We start from the raw sequence: 22,496 nt of genomic DNA, 5'->3' as shown, positions 1-22,496 counted from the left end.
GAGCTGGACCCTCCTGCCACACCCGATGGTGCGCCCTGGACCACCGGGCTGTTCGCATCGTGGCTTCTGCACTTACAGCGAGACGGTCTTGGGCAAGTTACTCACCCTCCTCAGGTCTGAGTTTCTTTGTGAAATAGGTGGATCGCCTTCCCTGCCTCGTCGAGCAGATTGTATGAGACAACACAGAACCCAGAGAGCGCTTCCCTGGCTGCCTCTCACCCCAGCCCTGCAGCACGGGGCCCACGCGTCCCCTTCCTCAGCCCCTCGCTCCTCCCAGCGCAGGTTGCCTTTGCGTGTCTCCTGAGTGGACACTGTTGTCTGGCTGTCGCAGGCCCCGGCCGGAACCCTACATCGAGTGCTGTGACGGTGTGCCTGGTTAACCTGGTGTTTGGCTACCAGAGCTGCTTCCGTCTGATCAGTCCTGGTTTTAATTTGGGGGTTTTAAAGGAGGTCTGTTATATTTATTTTGACGAGGTTAGTCTGACCTATCCTCCAGTTATTACAGCGAAAAAAAACGTTGCAAATATAAGTAGTCGAAGGCAACATCTGCCTCTTGTAAGCACCCCAAGAAATGGTGTTCCCCAAAGACACTGCCACTTCGGTGGTGTGGGTTCAGTGGTAACGGTGCTGCTGCTGTTTTGGTTTAAGTCCCAAATTAGGAAACATTATTTTACATAATTTTTTAATATGCATATTAATTTGCATAATTATTTTTCCTGTGTACCATTGAACTTGTACAAATTTCCCCTCTGGTCTGAGGGGGAGGCCTTTGAAAGCATTCCTGGCATGCTCTGCGTATTGGGGCTTGCTTTATGGGGCATCACAGATGGGTGTCTACACACGGAGGCAGGACCCTCCATCGGCAAAGATTGCCACCCGCTTCATCGCAGTGGCCCAGGGCTGAGCCCTAAACATCCCCAAGGTCTGGGCTGCCTGTGCTAAGACTCAGCGTCTGAAAAGGATGCTCAGCCTTTGGCCTTTCCCAGGTGGGTCAGGGTGGGCCGGGCTCTGCAGTCCCTGGAGGTGGGGGAGTTTCTGGTGGCTTTCTCCATCCTCTGTCGAGCTGCTTCATCGGCCGCCTTGTTTGCCATCAGAGTGTGAGTGTGTAGCGTTCTTTTTCTCCCGGAAAACAACACAGAACAAAGGCTCACTTTTAAAGATGCCGTGCTACTTTGCCACCTTCATGAGAATCTGTCATTGCCGTGTCTAATCTTGCGGTGCACAGAATATCAAAACAAGCAGGGGAGGGACTGGCTGCAGGCAGTGTGGCAGCTCCGCTCGGAACCAACTGCTCAGTCTCTGCAGCGGGAGCGGGCAATAACCACGCTTCTCTTCCCTCTGCTGTTCCTGTTCTTCAGGCCTGACCTCCGCAGGAGGGCCCAGCAGCAGCACCTTGCCGAGGCCTTGCGCTCCGAGTACGCAAGTGGGCTGGAGGCGGGCGGTGCCAAGGCCAAAAAGCAAAGCAGACAGGCCGAGCCGGGCGACGAGCTGGGCGAGCCCAGCAGCGCCAGCAGCTCCAGCGACGTCTGAGGCCCTCGCCCAGCCCGGGCCGTGGGAAAAGAAAAAGTGCCCCCATGAAACAGAAAGAAACCCAGAAAGGCTCACCGAGGGACAGGACTTCCCAGAAAGTGTTTCAAACTCTGCTGCCACGGCCCGGCCCACGTCCTGTCTCACCGGTCTCCCGGTGCGCCTTCCCCTGACAGCCCACAGCCCTCCCCCGGGGTGTGGGGCCCAGGCGGCACAGTGTAGCTTAGCCAGTTAGCCTGTATCTATCCGTAGACCTGCTCTGCTTGCCCTATCGCTGCCCACGCGTCCTCACGCAGAGCCAGTGGGCCCCCCCCATTTGAGACCCGGTGCTGCGTCAGCTGGCAGGCTGTGGCCTGCGTTCGCGCTGACCTGAAGAAGTACACGTTTACCCCTGTATTGCATGCATTTTGTAAACGTTTTGAGATCTGGATTTAAATTTGTAAAAGAATAAAAAATATTTATCCAACCACTTTGTCGATGTCCAAAGGCTTTGTGGGGACCAGGAGGGTTGTGGTGGGTCAGCAGACTCCAGGCTCCTGTCCACAGGCCGCCTGATCCGCACCAGGGTCACACAGTGCTCGCCCTTCACGTCCACGAAGACGGGGCTGATTTGCCTCTGAAGTCACAAAGCGCCGAGGTCCTGCGCTTCCCCGCTTCGAGGTCCACCTTGTCTGCAGAAGTCGGGGTCTCTGTTGTGGCCCAGCCTCAGCTGCCCCTCCCCCGTGTGTTTTCTGGGAGGTTTGAAAGAGGACCCCTCAGTGTATTGATTTCTCAATAAATGTAAGATTTGGGCACGGGTGACTCCAGGGGGTCCGAGGAGGATGAGGGGTAAAGCCAACCACCTCTGTCGGGCCTGCTGTCCGCTCTCCTTCCACTGTCCGCCCCCCAGTTCCTGTGGTGCTGCGGGGCCTCACTGCAGCAGGCCCTCCAGACCCACGTGACTGACTGGCCAGGAGGCTCCTGAGAGTGGCAAGGTGGGCACCACGGAGGGAGGGCCGGCGGGCTTCTGCCCCTGTGCAGGCACCGGTTCCGCAGGAGGGAGAGCAGGGCCCCCCAGAGCTGCTGACCCCGTGGTAATCCTCAGGCCCGCAGCACACGCCAGGACGGTGGGCAGAGCTGCCCTTTTATTCTGATGCGTGAAGGTTCACATGATTTGGATGAGAAAAGGAGGGATCACACTAGACAGAACCCAGCTGTGTGAGAAACAGGATTAGCGCCAGTGATGGGGACCATCAAAGAAACCTGACTCTCTTTTCCCACGAAAGGGGGGAGCCAGAGAGCTCTGCACGCCTGGGGGAGGAAGTGCCAGAAACGTGCAAAGTGTGTAAGTGACTAAATTCCGAGATCAAAACTTACACTCAATTTGCTAACCCTTAGGTGAGGGTTTCTTGTCAGAGTGAATCCGGCCGTTACCCCCAGTTAATAAAGAAACACGGATTTAGCAGATTGAGGCTTATTAGTCCCTAAATGTAAGTAACCTTAAAAGAAATCTCTTATTACAGCTCCTGCCAGATTATACAGTTCAGGCATCAATTAGGCAAAGCTTTGGCCTAATTCCACTGCACATACTCAATGTTGTGAGCCTTCTCCATTGTACCTTTCCTTCCCTCTAATTTCCCAAACTTACCTGCCCCTCATATTTCAGGCCAGGGGGGATTTCCGTGTTTCCAGGTGTTGCAGCCTAAAGTCTTCCTCCCTCATGGGCCCGTGGAGTGTGGTTTTAATGCCACCCTCGGGTCCTCGACCCTGCGACCCTGCAAGGCCTCACACCAGAGGGGCTGATCTGGCACTGCAGGGCGAGAGCCCTGGCGAGAGGGCCGGAGTCCGGCTGACGCAATCGGAGCGGCGTTTCCACTTGGGGGCTTAGAGCCGAGCAAATCCGCGAAGGGCGTTGGGAGACTCCTTTCTCCCCACAGTGAAGGGAGGCGAGATTCGGGGAGAGGGGAGTACCCGAGAACCCCTAAAGGCACGCCTATTCCGAGCTGCTGGTGGCCTTGCTTTTAGCACTTCAGCCCCTCAAGGGAAAGCTGTGGGAGCCACGAAGTCCGCCTCCCTTCCCCGAGACAGAACGGAGGCTTTTCCACCGGAGAAGGCGCCCCGCGAGGAAGAGCGCGTCACTCATCTTGCCACGTCGTTGCATGGACATTACCTGTCATCTGTCCCACCGTAGGCCACTCCGAGTGGGGGCCACGGGGCGCCCTTCAGATCAGCTCCTCAGCTATTTCCCGGAGCCTTGCACCAGCTTTCCAACCCTGTTGCCCCTCCCGGTTGTCAGTCTAGGCTTATGGGGGTTGGGGGTGGCGGGCAGGAGCCTGGGAGGGGGGCAGAGGGAAGGCTTCTGGGTGCCTCTCACTGTCCTGCCTGCTGGGAGGAGGTGGGGCGATCACACTTTTTTATTTTAAGTGCGGGTTGGCCCAGCCCCGGGTTGGGTACGGAGCCGGCCGAGGCCCGCCTCGCCGCGAAGGCCGGGAAGTTATTACCGGCGGGGAGCGCGGGACAGTGTAAAACAGTGTAATTGGAAACTTGTCGGGGAGGCTTGTTCTTCATTAGTGTGAGGCGTGAGCGGCCTCCCAGGTACAAGGACAATTACATGGCGCGGCCGTGTCTGCGCGCCGGCGGGAGACTGAGGGCGCCGCCCGGCCGCCGCCCCCACTTCCGCAGAACGAGAAGCACACCAGTGCGCGCTGTCCTTTGATAGATTTTTAATATGATTTTAGAGAGTTTTGTTTGGTCTCATTCTTATTCAATGAGATTAATTTGAAGCACTTATCCCCTGGGTTTAAGTCCGTCCGCGCAGGGCTTCGGCGGGGTTTGTTGCGCGGGGGGTTTTGTTTGCACGAGGCTCTGAGAGACTCCTTTCCCACTTCATTAACCCTGAGTCGGGCACAGTCCCCGCGCCCCGCCGCAGCCGGGCTGGGGATTTACCACCCCCATTCACATGCAAAAGAACCCCAAAGCCAGGGCTCCTTGACTTAATTAGCTGCTGTGCATTTTGCAAAATTAGAATAATACCCTCACCGTCCCCCGAAAGGGAACTCGGGTGTGAGGGTGTAGGGGGTGGGGGTAGGGAGTCAATGCAGCAGGGCGGTGCGGGTGGAGGTTAAGCTGCCCCCAGCTCTCCACCACCAGGCAGTCCTCCGGGCGCGACCATGCCACCAAGTGAAGGGGCTCAGGCTGTTGAGCCCCCAAACCTCCCAGCCCTGGGCGTGTCTCCGGTCCTGGGCGCTTGAGCTGCAGGTGGGAGCGGGACACCCGCGCCGCCTCCCCCCTCCCTGGAGAGGGAACGGCCCCAGGAGCTGGCCTCGGCCCTTTGACCCTGAACTGGGGGCCTAGAGTCTGGCTGAGATCGAAGCCCCTTCCCCCAGGTCCTCTCTGCGGCTCATCCCCCACTTACTAGGGTGGAGGGAGAGGCGGAAGTGGGGTACCCGCTGGGGCGTCCGGTTCCCAGTGAAAGTTCCTGGGGTCCTACCCTCGCGGGACCGGAGCCACCTGGGCGCCCGCGAGCGGCCGGAGCCCCAACGTCGCCCGGGCGCGGGGCGGAGGGGCTGAGAGGGGAGTCGCCTCGGAGCCCATCTGTCGGCCCCGCGCCCGGCGGCCGGTCACCAGCTGCCGGCGCCCTTGTTGCGGCCAGATGAGCCGGCTCAGCGAGGGCACCGCGGCCCCAGCTCGGCCGCAGCGAGCGCCCGGCCCTGACCCCCCACCCCGGCCCCGGGGACAGGCTGGGAGCGGCCGGGAACCAGATGGAGGGGGGAGGGGGCAGCGAGCTCGCCGCACTGGAGAGGGAGGAGACCCCTGCCCGGGCCGCAGCACCGCCGGGGAAGGAGGGGCATGAGGCTCCTCTAGTCCCCGGAGGGGAACAGGGTGGTTAAGAAGCGCTGCGCGCGCACAGGCGCCCGGTCATTTGTAAGAAGTTTATTTCGACATTAAAAAAGCGAGAGAGAACCCGAGGGCCTGGCTGCTGGGACCGAGGCTGGAGGGGGCTGGCGTCGGTGGTGGGAAGCCCCCGGCCGCTTCCTGCCCCGCCTGGGGGGCAGCGCACCGGCCACGGGCTCACTGACTCACGGACACGGTCACGGCTCATGGTCACGAATAAATAACCTCATATACACTTTGCACACCGTATGTACAGCGCTGCGCGCCCCCCTCCGCGGCAGGGGCGCAGGGCGGGGCTCGGTGCACAGCGGGAGCGTGGGGGGCGGGGGAGTGCAGCCCGGGGCGCCCAGGCTGCTTCTGGGCGGGACAAGGGGGTGGCCTGGGCGCCGGCAGGGGGTGCCATGTATGTACATCCGCGGGTGGAAGTGGCTCCCGGGGGACTGGCCGAGAGGGAGGGCGCCGAGGGAGGCGAGGGAGGCCTGGTCCGGGGTCGGGGGCCGGGCTGCAGGAGGCTTGGCATCTGCCCTTCGGGGAACGCGCGGCCGGAGAGCCCAACAGGGGCCCCGGAGGCGGGCGGCCTCATCGGGGCTGCGCGGCGCGGGGCAGCACGCCGGCCAGCGGGGGCAGCGGCGGGGGCTCGCCGGCGCCCTGGAGTCCGTGGAGGAGGATGCGGGGCACCAGAGGCCGCTGCAGGGCGGGCGGCGGCGCGCTCGGCCCGCGGTACAGGTACAGCGCGGCGCCGGGGTCCAGGTTGGAGACGAGACTCTGCGGGTAGAAATAAGGCGACGGGAACATCCGCTGGAGCGCCGAGTAGTTGCCCGCCTCCGCCAGCAGCTCCAGCCCCACGGCCGTCTGTCGCTTCCATTTAGTCCTGGGGACCGAAATAAAAGCCAGGGTGGGGTCAGGGCTGCGGCCCCGGGCACCCCGCCCCTCGGGGTGCTGGGCCCATGGCCCTGCGGGAGGCCCCGGCACCCACTAAGGTGTTGGTTAATCAGGGCGCGCCAGGCACCGCTTGCCCGTGTTACACGCATTCGCTCCTTCAAACTGCCGCGGGCCTTCCATGGCCACTCCTCCCCATTTGCAGATAAGAAAATTGAGGCACGGGCCCTCTCTCCAGATGGTCTCCCACGTGGCAGAGCCCGCCGCCGGCCTCTAACCTCGCACACTCTGCTCTGGGGAGGCACACCGCCGCAGAGCTGTCGCTGGAACTTCCCCCGGTGTATCCGCCCCCTGGGCGGCAAGGTGGCCCTGGAGAGAGGGCGGCCGGGTTGGTTTGCTACCACCTGTGGGGTGAGGCTGCACCGCCTCGGTACCGGTTAGCGCGCTTCTGCAGAAGGCGCACCAGCCTCTCGCACCCTCTCCCGTCACCAGGTCCGAGGCCTGGGGCCAGCCTGTAGCCTGTAGCCTGTCGCCTGTAGCCTGTAGCCTGTAGCCTGTAGCCTGCCAGGCGCTGAAGTCCGGAGGCCACTGGAAGAGCGTGTGCGGCGTTGGGGACGGCAAGGGGGTTGAGGCACGGACCCTTGGGTGTCCCTGGACCCGAGCTGGGCCAGCCCCTGAGGTCCCACTGAGGCTGGCTCTGCCACACGGACCCACTCCCCTCCCTGAATTATTCATCATCATCATCATTGTGTAATTACTGTAACGGGCCTTAATTATTGATGCCCGGAGCAGTAATCGGTATTTATTATTAATGGGCGACGCGTTCTGAGGCTTGTTTATGGAGAGCACCGTTCTGGCCTCTGCTGAGTGTGGGAGTGACGGTGAGTTATGTGGTGTGTGTGTCTGTGTGCCTTGGGTGTGAGTGTTCTGTGTGACTGTGAGTTATGTGGTGTGTGTGTGTGTGTGTGTGCCTGTGACAGTGAGTTATGTGGTGTGTGTGTGTCTGTGTGTGCCTGTGACTGTGAGTTATGTGGTGTGTGTGTATGTGTGTGTGCCTGTGACTGTGAGTTATGTGGTGTGTGTGTGTGTGTGTGTGCCTGTGACAGTGAGTTATGTGGTGTGTGTGTGTCTGTGTGCCTTGGGTGTCAGTGTTCTGTGTGACAGTGAGTTATGTGTGTGTGTCTGTGTGATTATGGGTTGAGTGTGTGTATGTGCGTGTGTGTTTATATATATGTATCTTTGTCTCTGAATGTGTTAGGGAGAGAGATTAGAAAACACCAGTTTCCCAGTCCCCGGAGGAGCTGCGGCGGGCCCTTCCCTGCTCTGTTTCAGTACCAGAGAGACTGAGGAGGCCAGAGAGGCTGGGTCGAACCCAGAGCCCTCAGCAGCTGCTGTGTTGGGCTACTTCTCCTGCTCCCCTACCTCCCCACCATCTCCACCCCCACCCCACTCCCAGGGGTCTGCCTACTTGTCCTCCCCGAAAAATATTCTGGACACAGGCCACCACCCCACTCTGGCCTGATGCTCCCACTGGGAGGAATCAGTGGCCCTAAGACTGGAGCTCGGCTGGTCCAGGTGGGGAGGTGGGACCTGGCTGGGATGGGGCAGGCCCTGGACCTCCTGTGGCCCGTGGCCTGTCTGTCCACCCGCCCTGGAGCGGATGCCTGGGCGCTGGAGGCCGAGTTCATGCCTGTCTCTGTGACTCGCGTGGACTCTGGGCAAGGCCTTCTCTCCCGGGGTCCCAGGTTCCCACGTTTACAGAATGGGGAAAGCCCAGGGCCCTCCTTAGCGGCCAGGCCTTGGACATGCTCCCTGGAGGGGCGGATAGGAAAGGCGAGGGAGCCCCTTCTGTCCTCCTCCCCCTCCCCGGCACCTCACCCCCCACAGCCGGGCCTCACCTGCGGTTCTGGTACCAAGTCTTGACCTGCGTGTCCGTGAGGTTGAGCGAGGCGGCAAGCTCCATGCGGTCCTGCACGCTCAGGTACTTCTGCCGCTCGAAGCTGCGCTCCAGCTGCGCCAGCTGATGGTCCGTGAAGGCGGTGCGCGCCTTGCGCGGCTTTTTCAGGCGCACCGGGGGGCTGTCCCGCGAGCTGGAGATCTCCCGGTCGCCCTCCTCCTTCACTGCGGAGACAGGGGCGTGTCAGGGCCCAGCCTCGCCCTCCCGCCCTGCTCCTGCCGGTCGGGTAACCCGGGTAACCGTGCCTCCGGGACAGCAGTGGCCCCGGCTGCGGCAAATCCACTGGGAACCGGGACCACGGCCCGGATGGAGGACTGACCCAAAGCCGAGAGAAGGCAACCTACTTTCCCTGCACTCCTCGAGGGATAAACCCAGCGACTGGCTGGACGCCGGGGGAGGGGACCCAGGGGTACGCGCCCACCCGTGGGCTGCGTGAGTCCACGCTCAGGGGTGCGGGTCTGGGCTCCGCAACTGCGCTCGAGTTCTCTGGCTGCAAATGGGCCGGAAATGGAGGGAGCTGCGGGCTGGAGTCTGGGGAGAAAAGCCCGCTTGGAGGGACAAAAAGCTGTGCACCCCGGAGCGAATCGTGGTCCTGAAGATAAATTGTACCCGCATCTCGCCTGGCCCCTCTGAGGATAATGCTGGTCCTGCCGGTTCTTAAACTGCAACAGCGCCCAGTGCCCGAGGCTGAGCTCCAGGGTGCGTCGCAACGCGATCTCCGAGCCAAGGCACTTGGAAAAGTAAGCGGCGGGTTTGTGCCGAGGTCTGTTCCCTTGTCAACGCAACGCCCACTGTGGCTCCCAACCAGCTCCGCATTGCCGGGGTGTTTCCGCCCCTCGGAGGGGGTGCCCCAGCAGAGTCCCCACGCCTGAGGCCCCAGGACCTGACCGACAAGATGGTTTATTTTTCCCAAACAACACTTTCGATTTCCGATGGGGGTTGACCGCACTGAAGCGCACACTGCCGCAAACAAACTCGGTCTCCCTCCTTCTCCCCCTAAAGCGAGGGCATAACCCAGTGGTCGGCAAACTGCAGCTCGAGAGCCACATGCTGCTCTTTGGCCCCTTGAGTGTGGCTCTTCCTAAGCCTTAGGAGGACCCTAATGAAGTTAAGAACAATGTACCTACCTATATAGTTTAAGTTTAAAATATTTGGCTCTCAAAAGAAATTCCAATCATTGTACTGTTGATATTTGGCTCTGTGGACTAATGAGTTTGCCGACCACTGGTATAACCAAAGAGACCACGTCCCCCAAATGGGGGCCCGGCTGGGGCTCCCCCCACTCTTATTCTCTCTGCGCTTTCCTTTATGGTGAATTTCATTGTGCCTGGCGTTAGCAGTGACAAGGTTCAGCTGAATGCGAGTTGATTCCTCTCTGTAGGAAACAATAATCCGGTTAATTGAGCCACTAGGGAGGGAGACATTTCAACCGGAAAGGCCTTGCTTTGCAGCCGGGAGGGTGCGGGCACCGTGTGCACCGAGGCGGCTGGCAGGGAGAGCACCTCTGGGGAGAAAACGCCTCCTCCCGGCCCAACCGGCTGTCCCTGCCCTCCCCGCTCGGCCACGCAGGGACTGGCCGCCTCCTCCGGGTGTTGGGAGCTGATTTCGGTCCATGCTCGCAGGTAAAGTTTAATAAAGTGCAAGAAAACAATGATCCGAACTCCAACTTGATCCCGTGGAAACCTTGCTTTTTGACCTAATTGCCCGCCTGACTATTTGTGAAAAACCCCACTTCTGGGGGCTGAGGGCTGAGCTGGGGGTGGAGGGTTGCGCTGCGTTGTCGGGAAGATCCGGCTTTTCTCTAATCCCACCCGGCACAGGCAGGCGGGAGCCTTTGGAGGCAGCCTCGGTGCCGCCCCAGAACCAGCTCGCCCCTGGGGCCTCTGATCCCAGCCTGGAGGCCACACCTCAACGCCCCTGAGTTTGAGACACCCCCGCCGGGGGGGTTTGGAGCAGAGTGCCCGCTCGCCGCTTGGCTTCTTGGCAGACAGACGGACAGACGACAGACGTTGGCTCCAGCAGCTAGGGTCACGGCAGACCTTCCATGAAAGCCCGGCTGTAGCTCCTTTCAAACAACACTTTCGACTTTCGTTATCTTAGGAGCCTTTGAAGTAGCAACTCAGGTGGCCTGACCGCCCCTCCAGGGCCTCCGTGGAGAAAATGACGCCGCAGGGGAGGTGGGTCGGTCGGAGGGGGCCCGCCCGGGCTGGCTCCTGTGTCTGTCTTCCCGCCAGCCTTCCTAGCTCGGCCTGAAAAAGTAGCCTCCGCCACTCGCGGGCTCAGCTCGGTGGCGAGTGTCCCACGCCCTCTGACCCCGGGCTTTGTAGGCGCAAAGGCGCACCGCCTCGGGGTGGGGTGGGAAGACCTTCCACCCTCCTCCTCTCCGGCCTATTTGAGTGATGCATGGACAGCCCGCCCTCCCCGCTCCCCGCTCCCCGCTCCCCGCTGGGATATCTTCTCCGACAGGAGGAGGACATTGATATTCCCATGATCTTAAACGAAACCTCTCCTTGAAATCGCAAATTAAAGGAGACAAGAGCCAGGTTCTCCCAGCCTGGCACCACCGTTGGCAGCAGGCGACGTTGGCGATTCTTGCCCCTCACTCTAACAACAAAGCTGGGTGCTGTTGAGAATTACGAACCACAAAACATTGCTATAAGTAGATGTTCCTGTCGCTCCTCTGCCTTCCCCTGCACCTGTCTTTCTCTGGGGCGGGTTTCCTTTGCCTCAGGAAACAGCCCCCGGGGTGAAGCAGGGGTTTCTGAGCCCCGAGCCTCTGGACTCCCCGTGGGTGCGCTCCGCCTGCCCGTTTCCTCGTTTCCTCAGCACGGCTGGGCTGCAGGCGGCCGGGCGGTGCGTGGGGAAGCCGAGGACAGGGAGATGGGGTGTGGGGCCCCACACGGGTGTGGGTTTGAGGTCAGGGCATGTCCACAAACGAATTCTTGGCTGGAAGGAGAGTGTTGCAAGCCGTTCCGCATTTTTGTGAAGACTGCGTACAAATAGGGGCTGGGAGGTGCAGGGCCCGCGATGACAGCAGATGCCCTCGTAGGGAAGTTCTATCTGATGAAAAGCGTTCGGGATGAATTCTGAGCTGACAGGGCTCAGAAGGGCCTCGGCCGCCCAGGGTTTCTGCTGTGGGGGACACGGGCTCTGCCCGAAGCCCTGACACTCCTTCCCCGCCTGCCTCCCGCTTCTTGCGGGGAAAGAACTCTGACCACTGGCCTCTCAAAGAGCTGAGTCCAGGCAGTGGCCCCGGCGGGCGGCGAGAATAAAATTAGGGCGCTCCTTTTATGCTTCCCTTTCTTCCTTCCTTTTTCCCTCCCTTCCCCGTCCTCTTACTCTTGATCTCAGCTCCCTGGTTAAGACGGGATGAAAGGGAACAACAAGGAAAGGTTCACAGAGGTGAGAGGCAGGTGAAGGGCCGGTGACCCCCAGGGAAGGGGACGGGGAGCTGGTCACTCGGGAAGCCCTGGGTCCCACACAACCAGAAATGGCTCAATTCTCTTAAAAATCGAATTCAGCGAGAACCGCTGGGTGGGTGCACCAGGGTTCCCCCCTGGACCAGACCTCCGAGCCTGCTCCCAGCCAGCCTCGCAGCCCCGCCTGCTGCTGCTGCTGCTTTGAAGTGAGCATTCCTTTTGCATAATTCGTGGGGCCCAGAGTACGCTGGGCCCAAGGGGAGGCAAAGCCCGGTTTCTCTCCCCCTCGGAAATCCAGATGAAAGGGTGGAGAATTCTGACTGTTCTCGGCTTCCGCTAGGCTTTCACTCCTATAAGGAGGGCGCTCCAGCTGAGCCCTAGGGGTCTGGTTGTTTTGCGGTCTTTTCTCAGCCTCTGGCCAGATGGGCGCCTGCTCCTGCCCCCCAGCCCCGCTGGAAGGGCAGACCCAGCGGAAGTTTGGAAAGTTTGCTCTGTGCATTTTGGGGGGTCTCTCCTGGGGCGCACAGTATCCCTCTCCCCGCTGTCTCCACCCGACTCTTTGTTGCTCAAAGGCATAGCCACGGGCAGGCGGGAAGGTTCGGGCCCTGGGGGAGCTCCGGGCCGGCTTCTGCGTGTCCCCTCCTGTGTGCACGCAAGTTTCACTGCCGGCTTTTAGAAGCACAGCACCCCCCACCCCACGCTTCCATCTCCCGCTTTCTTACCTTTATACTCGGAGTCTGATGAGGCGTTGCTGCCACTTTTGTCCAGCTTGTCTCTAAAGTCCTCGCCGGCCTTGGGTGCGAGGCGGCCCCCGGGCTCAGGGGCGGCGGGCGGCCCGCTACTAGAATAGGGCGCACAGGCGGCCAGTGGTTTGCAGTCGGCAAGGATGTCCCTGATCAAAAAGGAGGAGGTCACTGTACGTGACTGGGCTGGGGCCGAGAGCTGTCCGGCCTGCAGGTGGGAGTCCAAACCTGGGCCCTGTGCCCCACCAGGCCGCGGGGCGCCCGTCTCCAGACAGTCCCTTGCTGGTGAGGCTGGTGAGGAGCAGTCACTGCTGCTCTCCGAGCGAGGACTCAGTTCCAGGGGTGAGCGGCAGTCCCCAAGCAGGGGGTCCCCCTTGGGAAGGGCGGGGCTGCCCGCCCGGTGGGAGAGGATGGAGTCGATCCCAAAGCCATTGGAGCCTTCCATAGCCAAGCTTCGGCCTGTCCTCTCCGGAAGCTCCCCACCCACCCCCAGCCCCAGCCGACCGCTGTCCTTGCCCCTAGCTGCGGGCTGGCATGGGGAAGGCGGGCAGGGAGCCTGCGGGCACCTTGGATGGAGTTCAGCCTTGGGGGAGCCCAGGAGCGCTGGGCCAGCCTCCTCTGCGCATTAGATCCAAAAGGGCTCAGCGCGTCTTCTGCAGCATCGCGCCTAGTCGCCCGAACCGAGGGGGGGTGGTGGGAGTGTCAGGGAGGAACGGGAGGGAGGGTGCGCCAAGTTGGGGAGAGCAAAGGGGGAGACGGACGGCCTGAGCGCTCCTCTGGCACAGAAGAGAGGCGAGGATGTCGGAACCTAAATAAAGGACGGCGTTTAAAAATCCAAACCGCACGCTTCCTCCAGGCGAGCGTGGCCGCAGGCAGCGGGGTCAGCACCGCGGTGAGCAGCGGGCGACGGGCCGGCGGAACGGAGCGCACCTGGTGGCGTCAGCACCGCGGAGAGCGGCGGCGGCGGCGCGCGGCGCATGACTGTCCACCTGGCCCGCAGGTCCTCCTCCGCGCTCCCTGCGCCCGCGGCCGTCAGCACCGCGGACAGCGCCCCCGGGCTCGGCCGCCGCGCTCCCAGCCGGTCCTCCGAGCGCGCCTTCGCCTCCCCCTTCCTTTAAAAAATGAACCTGTGTCACTTTTACTTTGGGGCTCGGGGTTTTGTTTGTTTCTTTTCCCCCCTCGTTATGTTGTGAGTGTGAGTGTGTGTGTGTGAGTGTGTGTGTGTGTGAGTGTGTGTGTGAGTGTGTGTGTGTGTCTGTGTGTTTTAAAGGGGACTAGCCCACGTGGCCCCGGAGTGACGTCGCTGATTGGCTCTGGCCGATTTTGGGGGTGATGTCACAGCGCCGCGAGTCGCGGCCCGATTCCCTTTCAGTTTGATTAAAAGAGACACTGAATTAATTACCGCACAGGCCCAACTGTTTACCGGCCATTTCCACGCGGTTTGCTTTCATTAGGCCGGTGATGAGGCCCCTAATGGGGGTGATTAGCCGAGGGGGGCGGGCTGGCGGGAGGGGTCCGAGCCCGCTGCGCCGCGGAGGCTCGGGATGCGAGTTTTTTAAGTTTCCCTCGGCCCTTCCCGGCAGTTAGGCAAGTGATTCGCCCCCGGGGCTGTCCTAGAGCCTTTTCCTCGGCCCCTCCCCGGCCTTCCTTCCTCCGGCCACGGAGAGGGGCCGGCCCCGGCGGGGGAGCCCTGTCCTGGGGGTTCCCCTGGGCTCCAGGGCTTTCGCGTGGGGCGCTTTGCAGCCCTTTCTCTGCCGCTCGGAGCCCTGCGGTCTGGCGGGTGGGGAGAGCTGGCGTCGCCCCAGGAAGGGGCGGGAAGGTGGCTTCGCTGGGGGCCGAGGGTGGAGAGTGCGGGAGGTCGTGTCTGGGACGCCGGGGACCCCTAGGGATCCGGGGGGCCCGAGGGAGGCGGCAGGGACCCATCCAGCCGGTGACCTGCTGCGGCCCGGCCCCAGGTCCGCGTGTCTGTGCTTTGATCCGGGAGCGCGAGGGCCTCGGAGGGCGAGTGTAGACGCTGCCAACGGCTTCCTATTTCCCAGGCGGCGCTGGAAACGCGCCTTTTCACTGTGGATCCCGCGCCCTCTCTCCCTCCCCGCCCCTCCGCGCCTTTGCCCTTCGGGGTCCGCCTCGGGTGCGGCCCCGCGCGGTGGGCGGGTCTGAAGCGCGTCCGGGCCTTTCCTCGCGGCCCGCGGGGTCTGGGCCGGGTCTGCGGTCAAAGGGCGGAGGGGCCTCGCCCGCGGGCCGGCAGCGGGGTCTCCGAGGCGGGTCCGCGCGCCCCGGCTCCCTCCCCACGGGCCCTGCGTGCGGCTCGGCGCCGGAGGCCGCCCGCCTCTCCCCGCGCCCGAGACCCAGCCCAGGGAAGCCCCCCACCGGCCGCAGGAACTTTCTTCCCCTCGGGCAGGGTCGGCGGGCCTCGCCCTCCCCGCGCCCGCCCCGCGCCGGCCGGCAGATTGGAAGCGGCCCCGCCGCGGCCGAGGACGGGCTCCCCGGGGACGGCGATCCGGCTCGGCTGCAAGCTGTCGGGGAGGCGGGGGCGGGCGCCGAGGGGCCGGAGCGTCGGGCCCCCGCCCTGGCGCCTCCCACGGGCCGAGCGCGCTGGAAGGAGACGGGGCTGAAGTCACGGGGCCCTCCCCGGCCAGCCCCCGGCTTGGGTCCCGTCCTGCCGTGGCGCCTCTGGACCCCGCGCCCCTCTCCCGCTGTCACCCCACCTCTGCATCTCCCCTGGACGCCCGGTGGGTCAGCGGGGCTGCCCTCCTGGGCCTGTCAGAGGCCGCGACCGCCGCGCGCACAAAGCCCTCGTCCTGCTCCAGCAGCCGGTCGGTCGGAGCGCCCGCCCTGCCCGCCGGCTGTAGGCGAGCGTTAGACCCCGGGCCCAGCGAAAGGCAGCCGCGGCGGGGCGGCCGGGGCCCTGCGGGGGCTGCGGGGCGGGGGGAGCTGGGGGGTGGGGGGTGAAGAAGACTCTGGTGAACCCGACCCGGCAGCCCTCCCACTCCTCCCGCTTCTCGGAGCTTCTCGGAGCCCAGGGCATGTAAACGGCTGTTGGGACACGTTGGTGCTGAGTGGTCGCCTCTTTATAAGATGCGACCTTCCCCGGCGGTTTCCTGTGGAATTTACCGGAGGGCCCGCCCTCTCAGAACATCATCTATTCCTGGTTGGCATCCCAGCTCCTCGCCCACCTCCTCCTTCCTCCTCTCCCTCGCCTGGCCCTCCTTGCCCCTCCACCTGCCCGGGCCTGGCGTGAGCTGTGAGCTCCCCTGGCCCTGGTTCCGCTGAGACGCATCCGGGGGGCCGGGGTGGGTGGCCCATCCTGCCTTTGAGAGAGGAGCCTGGTGTCCCCGGGGCTATGAGGGCTCCGAGGTCCTCAGGGCTGGGCGTGAACCTGGGTAAGTTCCTCGGCCTCTCAGAGCGGTTTACGGGTTTACAGGGTAGGAGGTGGCCTCGCCCCTCCCCAGTCTCAGGCCCTGCCCCTGGCTGGCCCCGCAGCTCCCCGGGAGGAAGCCCAGGGAAGGGAAGGGAACCAGGGTGACAGGGCACCTCCAGGACAGGCTGCCCGGACACTGGGGCTGAGCCAAGGGCCCAGAACTGGCAGCCAGCGCCCACCCCCTCTTCAGGACGCTCAGCTCTCCTCCCCTTCCCCTTCCTCTTTGAGCTTCTAGCTTCAAGTTCCAGTCCATGCCCGCCATCCTTTGAGATTGCTTTTAAACCTTCAGCTTCTCATGGACCTGAAGCCCTAGAGGGCCCCACCTCCCCCCCCAGACACGCCCACAGACGGAGCGGCCCTTTCCCAGGGCAGGGAGGGCACTGCCCCGGGGACCTGTCCACTCTCCACAGCCGTGCCTCTGGCCCCGACCTCTGCCTTTCCTTAGGACACAGATGCTAATGCCAGGTAGTGAGGGCCACGGGCATGCAGGAGGCAGCCTGGCTGCAGAATCACATCTCTGCACCTGGGCTCTTGGCGTGGGTTTGGCTGTGGGTCAGGAATGGGCCCGGGAGCCGGGGTTCTTACCAGCTTCCTTCCTCCCAGCCCCACCTCCCTCCCCAGAGGTGCTGCTCAGCCTGGAGCAGGGCCAGGTTGCTTTGCTCACCTTCCGGAGCATGCAGAGCCACGCGGGGAGCTGTGCCACAGGCTCTGGGAAGGACCCTGGTGTCCTCTGCCCAGGAATGACCTGTGGCTTGAGTGCCACCCTTCCCCGCTCTGAGCAGCTGCGGCCGGAGGCCGGTACCTCCTGGGTGGGTGTTGACTCCAGCATCAGCCGGACCTGGAGCGGACCTGGCTGGGCAGCCGGGCCTGAGACTCAGGTGAGGTGAGCCGCCCAGGTCTTTATTGAAACGGTTCCTGTTTTGCCCTTCAGGGATTTTAAAACTTCGATCGACAAAATATATTGTTTGTCTTGGTTCCTGAGTTTTGGAGCAACCCCGTCAACTGTGTGCCTTAGGCAAGGGCCTTACCTGCCTCGCCACCGTCCCAGCCGTGCTGTGGGACCCCCTTCAAACACCTTCTGAGCCTCAGGCATCACCTGCTCCCTGTGAGGGCGCAGGTGGGCCTGGGAGTGGCAGTGCCACTGTCCTAGTACAGCCACTGGCACAGCAGAGCCTGCTCCCTGGCAGGTTGGCGCGCCCAGGCTGGTCTCCCTAACTGTCGCCCCCCCCCGCCCCACACACACCCCAGAGGTCAGCTCCCCCTTTGCCCAGGCCCTTCCAACCAAAACCAGTTTTCCACGAGGAGCGGGGAGTGGGTGGGTGATACAGGCCAGGCCTGGGTGCGGTGTCGCTTTCTCAAACAGATGGGTCGGACGAGGCTTTGGAGGATTTGTGGGTTTCAAGGTCACGCTGTTCTCAATCATTTTTGCTGGTTTGGCCCCAAACCCCATGGAGCTCCTGAAACCAGAGAGAGGCTATTCTTTTCCTCCGCCCTCTGCCCTCCCTCTCACGCACGCACGCATGCTGTCCCCTGCCCCCCACCCCCCCCCCCCGCACGCACACGCGCACACACACACACACACACACACACGCACACACGGTGCGCAGGCTGGCTGCTGGCAATGTCAGAATGGAGCTCCCAGGGAACCCGGCGCCCATCCATCTAAGTCCCCTCATAGATTGCTTCCCATCTGTGGACTCAAGTGTACAGGTCACCTGGGTAAAGAGCCAACCTAGTTTTTGTTTAATTTATTTTTAAAAAAATACACTTTTACTGATTTCAGAGAGGAAGTGAGAGGGAGGGAGAGATAGAAACATCAATGATGAGAGTCATGGATCTCGTTGATCGGCTGCCTCCTGCTCCCCTGCACTGGGGATCGAGCCTGCCACCCGGGCATGTGCCCTGACCGGGAATTGAACCGTGACCTCCGGGTTCATAGGTGGACGCTCAGCCCCTGCGCCACGCTGGCTGGGCTTGTTTACATTCTTTTCATGAGTTCAGGCATCAAAGGTTTTCAGAGTAAAGAGAGAGGAAGCGAAAGGGCAGTTTGGCTCCAGGAGGAAAACGCAGGAGAAGGCGTGTGATGGGGAGCGCAGGCCGGGCTGGCTGGACGCAGGCCCACCGGGGGCCCCGAGCTGCTGGTCCGCCTGCTGCCATGGAGACCCCCGAATCTGTGGTCTCCAGACCAGCACCGGTTGGGGAGCTGGGGTGGGTGGACCGCAACGCCAGGCCTTCTCTGTCGGGTCCAGGGACTCCCGGGACTGGCCTTGGCTCCTCGGCCCACGAGCCGTGCTTTCTCGTCAGGCCCCGCCAGTCGCAGGAACTGCCTCTGCTGGTTCTTTGCTGCCATCGCTGCTAAAACCCTGCACAGCAGCCAGATTCCAGACCCCACCCCCTCGCTTTCTTTTTACCAAGAAAATTATTAATTATCTGGTTTTATGAGAGAGAGAGAGAGAGAGAGAGAGAGAGAGAGAGAGAGAGAGGCAGTGTGAGAATGAATGAGGTTTGGGCTTTGGTAGAAAGCCCTGGCCACGCCAGCAGAGGCATCTGGAAATAGACGGGAGCCAGTGGGGGGTTCGGCATGAAAAGAAAAGCTGACCTCCAGCCAAGAGGTCTGCTCCGCCCTCGTGGACTGCGGAGCACCTGCAGGCTCTTCCTCTCGCGGGACTGTAGTCTCCCCAAGTCCCGTGCCCGAAGGCTCCCCGCAAGGCCCTTGCTGCCCCTCCTGCCCGCGCACCAGCGTGGGCACCGCCTCCCTCCCGCTGCAGAGGGGACTTCCAAGAATTTCAGGCCGACCACGTGACGGTCCAGACCAGCCCCCTCCACCGGGCCCCCCAGCTCACGGGGACAGTCCGCACGGGCCTCTTTGTTTGGTTACATCTCTGATGGGCTGTTGCCAGGAAACCCAACCAGGAGGTAAAATGTCCGCAAATGCCAATCAGCAGGGAAATGAGCAAAAACAGGTGCATGCCACACCGCCGGTGACGGCCGTCCCCACATGGCACTGGCCGCAGCGGGACTGGGGACTCGGGATGGAGAACGAGGCTGGGCTCTCCCCGTGTCCGCCCATCTTTCAGAAATAGTCCGAGGGGCGGGCTCCGGGACATACAGGATGGCGGTCACTGGCCTGGGCCGGCGACCAGACTCCCCTCCGCCCACCTCTCTCTTCCATTGGAGAAGGGGGAGGGCGACGCAGGGACGCTAACAGAAGACTCCCCTGGCCACGCCGGCAGAGGGACCCCAGTTGTGTGTGGGGGATCCCTCAGCCTGGGTCAGCACCAGTGAGGAACGGCTGCGGCAGAGGAGACAGGACACCTAAGAAGGTGGAGTGAGATGGAATCCGACCTGGGACTTTGTGCAGGTGCAAATAATTAATGAGAGACGAGCCACGCGGGGGAGGGGCGAGGCGGGAGGGAAGGGCCAGCTGCCTGGCGGCCGTGGGCTCGGGCCTGCCAGCGGGTGGCGCTGTAGGACAAGGAGCTGAGGGGCCCTCGGAGGAGAGACGCTGGGGCCCAGGCGGGGTGCACCCAGAGCCGGGATCTGGGAGAGGACGGAGGGCGCTGCCCAGGGCCCCCCTCACAGCCCCAGCAAGTCCCACAGCGCTGCCTGCCTGCCTGCCTGCCTGCCTGCGGGGCGAGACGTGAGATCAGGTACAGGAGAGATTTCCCCGCAGCCTTTTCGGGCCAAGTCCACACGTTCCTCTTGGCCCAGCAAGCCTGGGGGTGGTGGCTCGCCCTGGGCATCTCCCTCGTTGCCATAGCAAGCGGCCCGCCCTTCGGTGGGCAGAGCCTAGTTTCAGGGACTTCTGTGTCCTAATGTGCCCCTCGCCCTTCGCATGAGGGTTCAGAGCACAGGGGTGTGCTGGGTAAACACACCTTTCCCCTCTTGAGCACCCGACGCTGTTCCCCGGAACCTCCTGCTCTCCTCGCCCTCCAGCGTCACAGGGCCGGCGGCCCCTTCATGGCGCTTTATTGATAAGAAAGTGGTAAATTCAGGGTACGTAGGACCCCAGGCTAACCTGCTGGCCGCCCGCTTTCATGCAGTCGTTGTCCGATGTGGCTTGAGCGGATGTCCTGTCCTGTGTGGGGGCTTTGTCTCAGGTGAGGCACAGAGAGGTCAGGACACTCGCTGAAGGTCACACAGGAATGACCGGGTGGAGCTGGGCTTCGCACGCTTGACCGAGGGGCTGGCTGCTGGGCTCAGGGGCAGGCCTGCTCCCGGGGGTGGGAAGGCTTCGGGCACGTTAGCCGAGGGGGGTGGGTTTCTCCGGCTCCTGTGGTGGCAGGAGGATTTCAGGCCCTTGGGACGGGGTGGGGTCCGGGACGGCCCTAGCTGAGCCGAGTCCTGAGGGGTTAGTGTGTGTGGCTTTTTTGTGGAATCGGCTTCTAACACAGCTGCGCCTGCGAGAGGGGCTGACTGCAGGGAAACTCACTCAGATCTCTAATCACCTGCTGGGCTTGTCTCTGCCAGGCCCGGCCTGTAGGGGGCGTGAGTCACCGGGAACGTTCACGCTGAGGGTCCTCCCACAGATATCAGGGGGCACTGCCTGGCCCCATGCCACTTCCCTCCTGAGAAGTCAGGCCCACACAGGGTCACTGTTTCCGGAGATAACGCAGGAGCCGGTCCAGGGCAGGCCTTCGGAGGAGGGGCCTGGCTTTTGAGCGAAGGTCTGCATGACAAGAAGGGGCGGGCAGGGCACCACCTGTGGCCCAGGGGTCCTGATGGAGGGAAAGGCGGCAGGAGGAGTGAGCGGCCGCCACCTGTGGGCCGGGGCTGGAGCCAGAGGGCTGGCCCGGCCGGCCGTCTCACCTGGGATCCCTCCCAGCCTGGGCAGGAGTGGGGTCTCACTTCCGGTGGAGGGAAGCCACCGAGTGCTGAGGGCTGCTCCCTGGCGGTGGGGTGAGGGGGAGCCGGGAGCTGGTTCCCCAGAGAAGGGGGGCCCAGAGAAAAGGGGGTGGACCAGGGCGGTCTTGGAAGTGACGTTGGGCTTGTGATGGGTCAGGTGTCAGAGGTGGGGGACACATTTGGCTTCGACAGCGGGTCGATGGTGGTGCCGTTCATGAGATGGGAAACGGAGGGAGAGCAAGGCTGGCGGGAACGTCAAGGGGCCTGTCCGGCTGTGCTGGTTTGAGACGAGAGTCCAACGGGAGAGGCAACCAAGTCGGATACAGGAGCCCGGCGTCCGGGGACGAGCCTCAGGCCAGAGGTGGGCTTTGGAAAGCCGGGAGGCGCGCTCCATGCAGGCGCTGTCGGAGGCCTGGCGGGCTCACGGCCTCGAGAGTCTCCACGCGGTCACAGCAGCGTGGGAAGCGTCTGAGGCTGCTCCTTGCACCGTTATAACGGTGCCGGTTTTCAGATAGAGACACAAGAGGAGGACGACAGCAGCGTTTTAATTTAAAACAGGTCAGGATATCGTCTGTGGGGAGAAGCCGGGGACGCGCCCAGAGATGGAGGCAAGAGCTGCCGGGGGAGTCGGGGGTTTGGCTGAGAATTTCTTCGCCGGTGCCCTCCAGCCCCGCTTCCCGGTCAGTCTTGGGGGAGAAGCCCCCGGAGGGGGGAGCAGGCCCGGAGGAGCGAGCGTGGTGGGGCGTCAGGCACCCCAGAAAGAGCAACTAAAACTCGTGTTTGCAGCTAAACGAGGGCTTTCCGAGCGCGTTAAGGGCAGGAATTCCGCAGGAAGCTCCCGTGTGGTCCCTGATGGGGCACAGCCTCGACTCCGGCCTGGAGGCAGCGTCTGCCCTGTAATTGGGTTTGTGCTGTGCCATCAGGTGAGGGCTTGAGAGAGGGCGGGCGGCTGCCAGAGGACGGGGAGTCCCCAGGTCGAGGGGCGCGGGGCGAAGGTGAGCTAGTGTTGCCTAACTGAAGAGGGGGGCTCGTAGCAAAAATAACTAAACTAAGACCTGACCCTGAGGTCCTTGCAGCAGCAGAACCCACGTAAACACAGGAGTGGGGCAGGACGGGGGGCCTTCCGGAACGTTCCGCATGCGGAGGCGGCTTCAGGGGTGGGTGTAGTTGCCCATCCGCAGGGTTCCCTGGCGCACAGCATGCTCTTCCAGCTGGGCTTTGAACGCTCTCTGGCGGTCGGCCTCGCTGGGGAAGGTGTCGAGGTGCGGGCCCACCTGCGGATGGAGGGGAGGGCAGGTCGGCGGGCACAGAGGCTGGGGGGCTCGCCCCGTGCTCCCCTCCCCGCTTCCCTCACCTCCTGCCCCGGGCTTCATCTTGGAGAAATAATAGAATAGAGGCGCAGCGTGAGGGGGAGAGCCGGGAGGGTCCTGGCTGGGGGAGGGGGGGCACGCGGAGGGGGTGACGGGCCAGGGCACAGAGGCAGGGCTTTTCCTCTGTGCGGTCACTGCAGCCTGACGGGGGCGTCACGGTGCCGCGTGGTGATGGCTGGAGTCACTGCACGGGGGCCCAGTAGCCAGCGCATCCTTCCCAGCGGCGTCCCCACCGTCCCCACCGTTAACCCCAACGAGCCGTCCTGTCCCAGGGCCTCCTGGCACTCACTCCCCTGGGGCTGGAGGCGGTGAGTCCCGGGCCCGCGCAGCAGAACCAGAACCAGAGTCCAGGGCCTGTCCCCCGGCCCCCAGAGGCTCATGGGAGGGAGACAGATCCAGGAGCTGGGGCCCCGCAGTTCAATGTGGTGCGATCGGTCGCATTTCAGCCGAGCCCCCTTCCCA

The 22,496-nt window shown here is 62.9% G+C and overlaps 3 protein-coding genes across 4 annotated transcripts in view; 1 reads left to right on the top strand and 2 right to left on the bottom strand.

Moving 5' to 3' along the window:
- The window catches only part of DDX31 (DEAD-box helicase 31), a 58,634-nt gene extending 56,637 nt beyond the window's left edge, over positions 1-1,997 (top strand). Inside the window, exon 21 of one of the 2 annotated variants that reach the window (XM_081103298.1) lies at positions 1,359-1,997. In XM_081103298.1, the coding sequence (XP_080959424.1) occupies positions 1,359-1,530 (172 nt within the window). In that variant the 3' untranslated portion in view covers positions 1,531-1,997. The remainder of the gene's footprint in view (positions 1-1,358) is intronic. The other variant, XM_081103297.1, reaches the window with a different exon arrangement.
- Positions 1,998-5,449: 3,452 nt separating this feature from the next.
- On the bottom strand, positions 5,450-13,001 carry BARHL1 (BarH like homeobox 1). Its single transcript, XM_081103295.1, has 3 exons — positions 12,378-13,001; positions 8,178-8,400; positions 5,450-6,271 (listed from the first exon to the last, which is right to left on the bottom strand). Exons 1-3 carry the CDS (start codon positions 12,841-12,843, stop codon positions 5,980-5,982), a joined length of 981 nt encoding a protein of 326 aa, XP_080959421.1. The 5' UTR covers positions 12,844-13,001; the 3' UTR covers positions 5,450-5,979.
- An 8,192-nt stretch (positions 13,002-21,193) lies between these two features.
- CFAP77 (cilia and flagella associated protein 77) overlaps positions 21,194-22,496 on the bottom strand; it is an 87,275-nt gene continuing 85,972 nt past the window's right edge. Inside the window, exon 6 of the mRNA XM_081103294.1 lies at positions 21,194-21,938. Within this exon, the coding sequence (XP_080959420.1) occupies positions 21,816-21,938 (123 nt within the window). The 3' untranslated portion in view covers positions 21,194-21,815. The remainder of the gene's footprint in view (positions 21,939-22,496) is intronic.

This window comes from Myotis nattereri, assembly GCF_964212035.1.
Source record: "Myotis nattereri genome assembly, chromosome: 12".
NCBI classification, from domain to species: Eukaryota; Metazoa; Chordata; class Mammalia; order Chiroptera; family Vespertilionidae; genus Myotis; species Myotis nattereri.
This window is presented reverse-complemented; position numbering and strand designations above follow the sequence as displayed.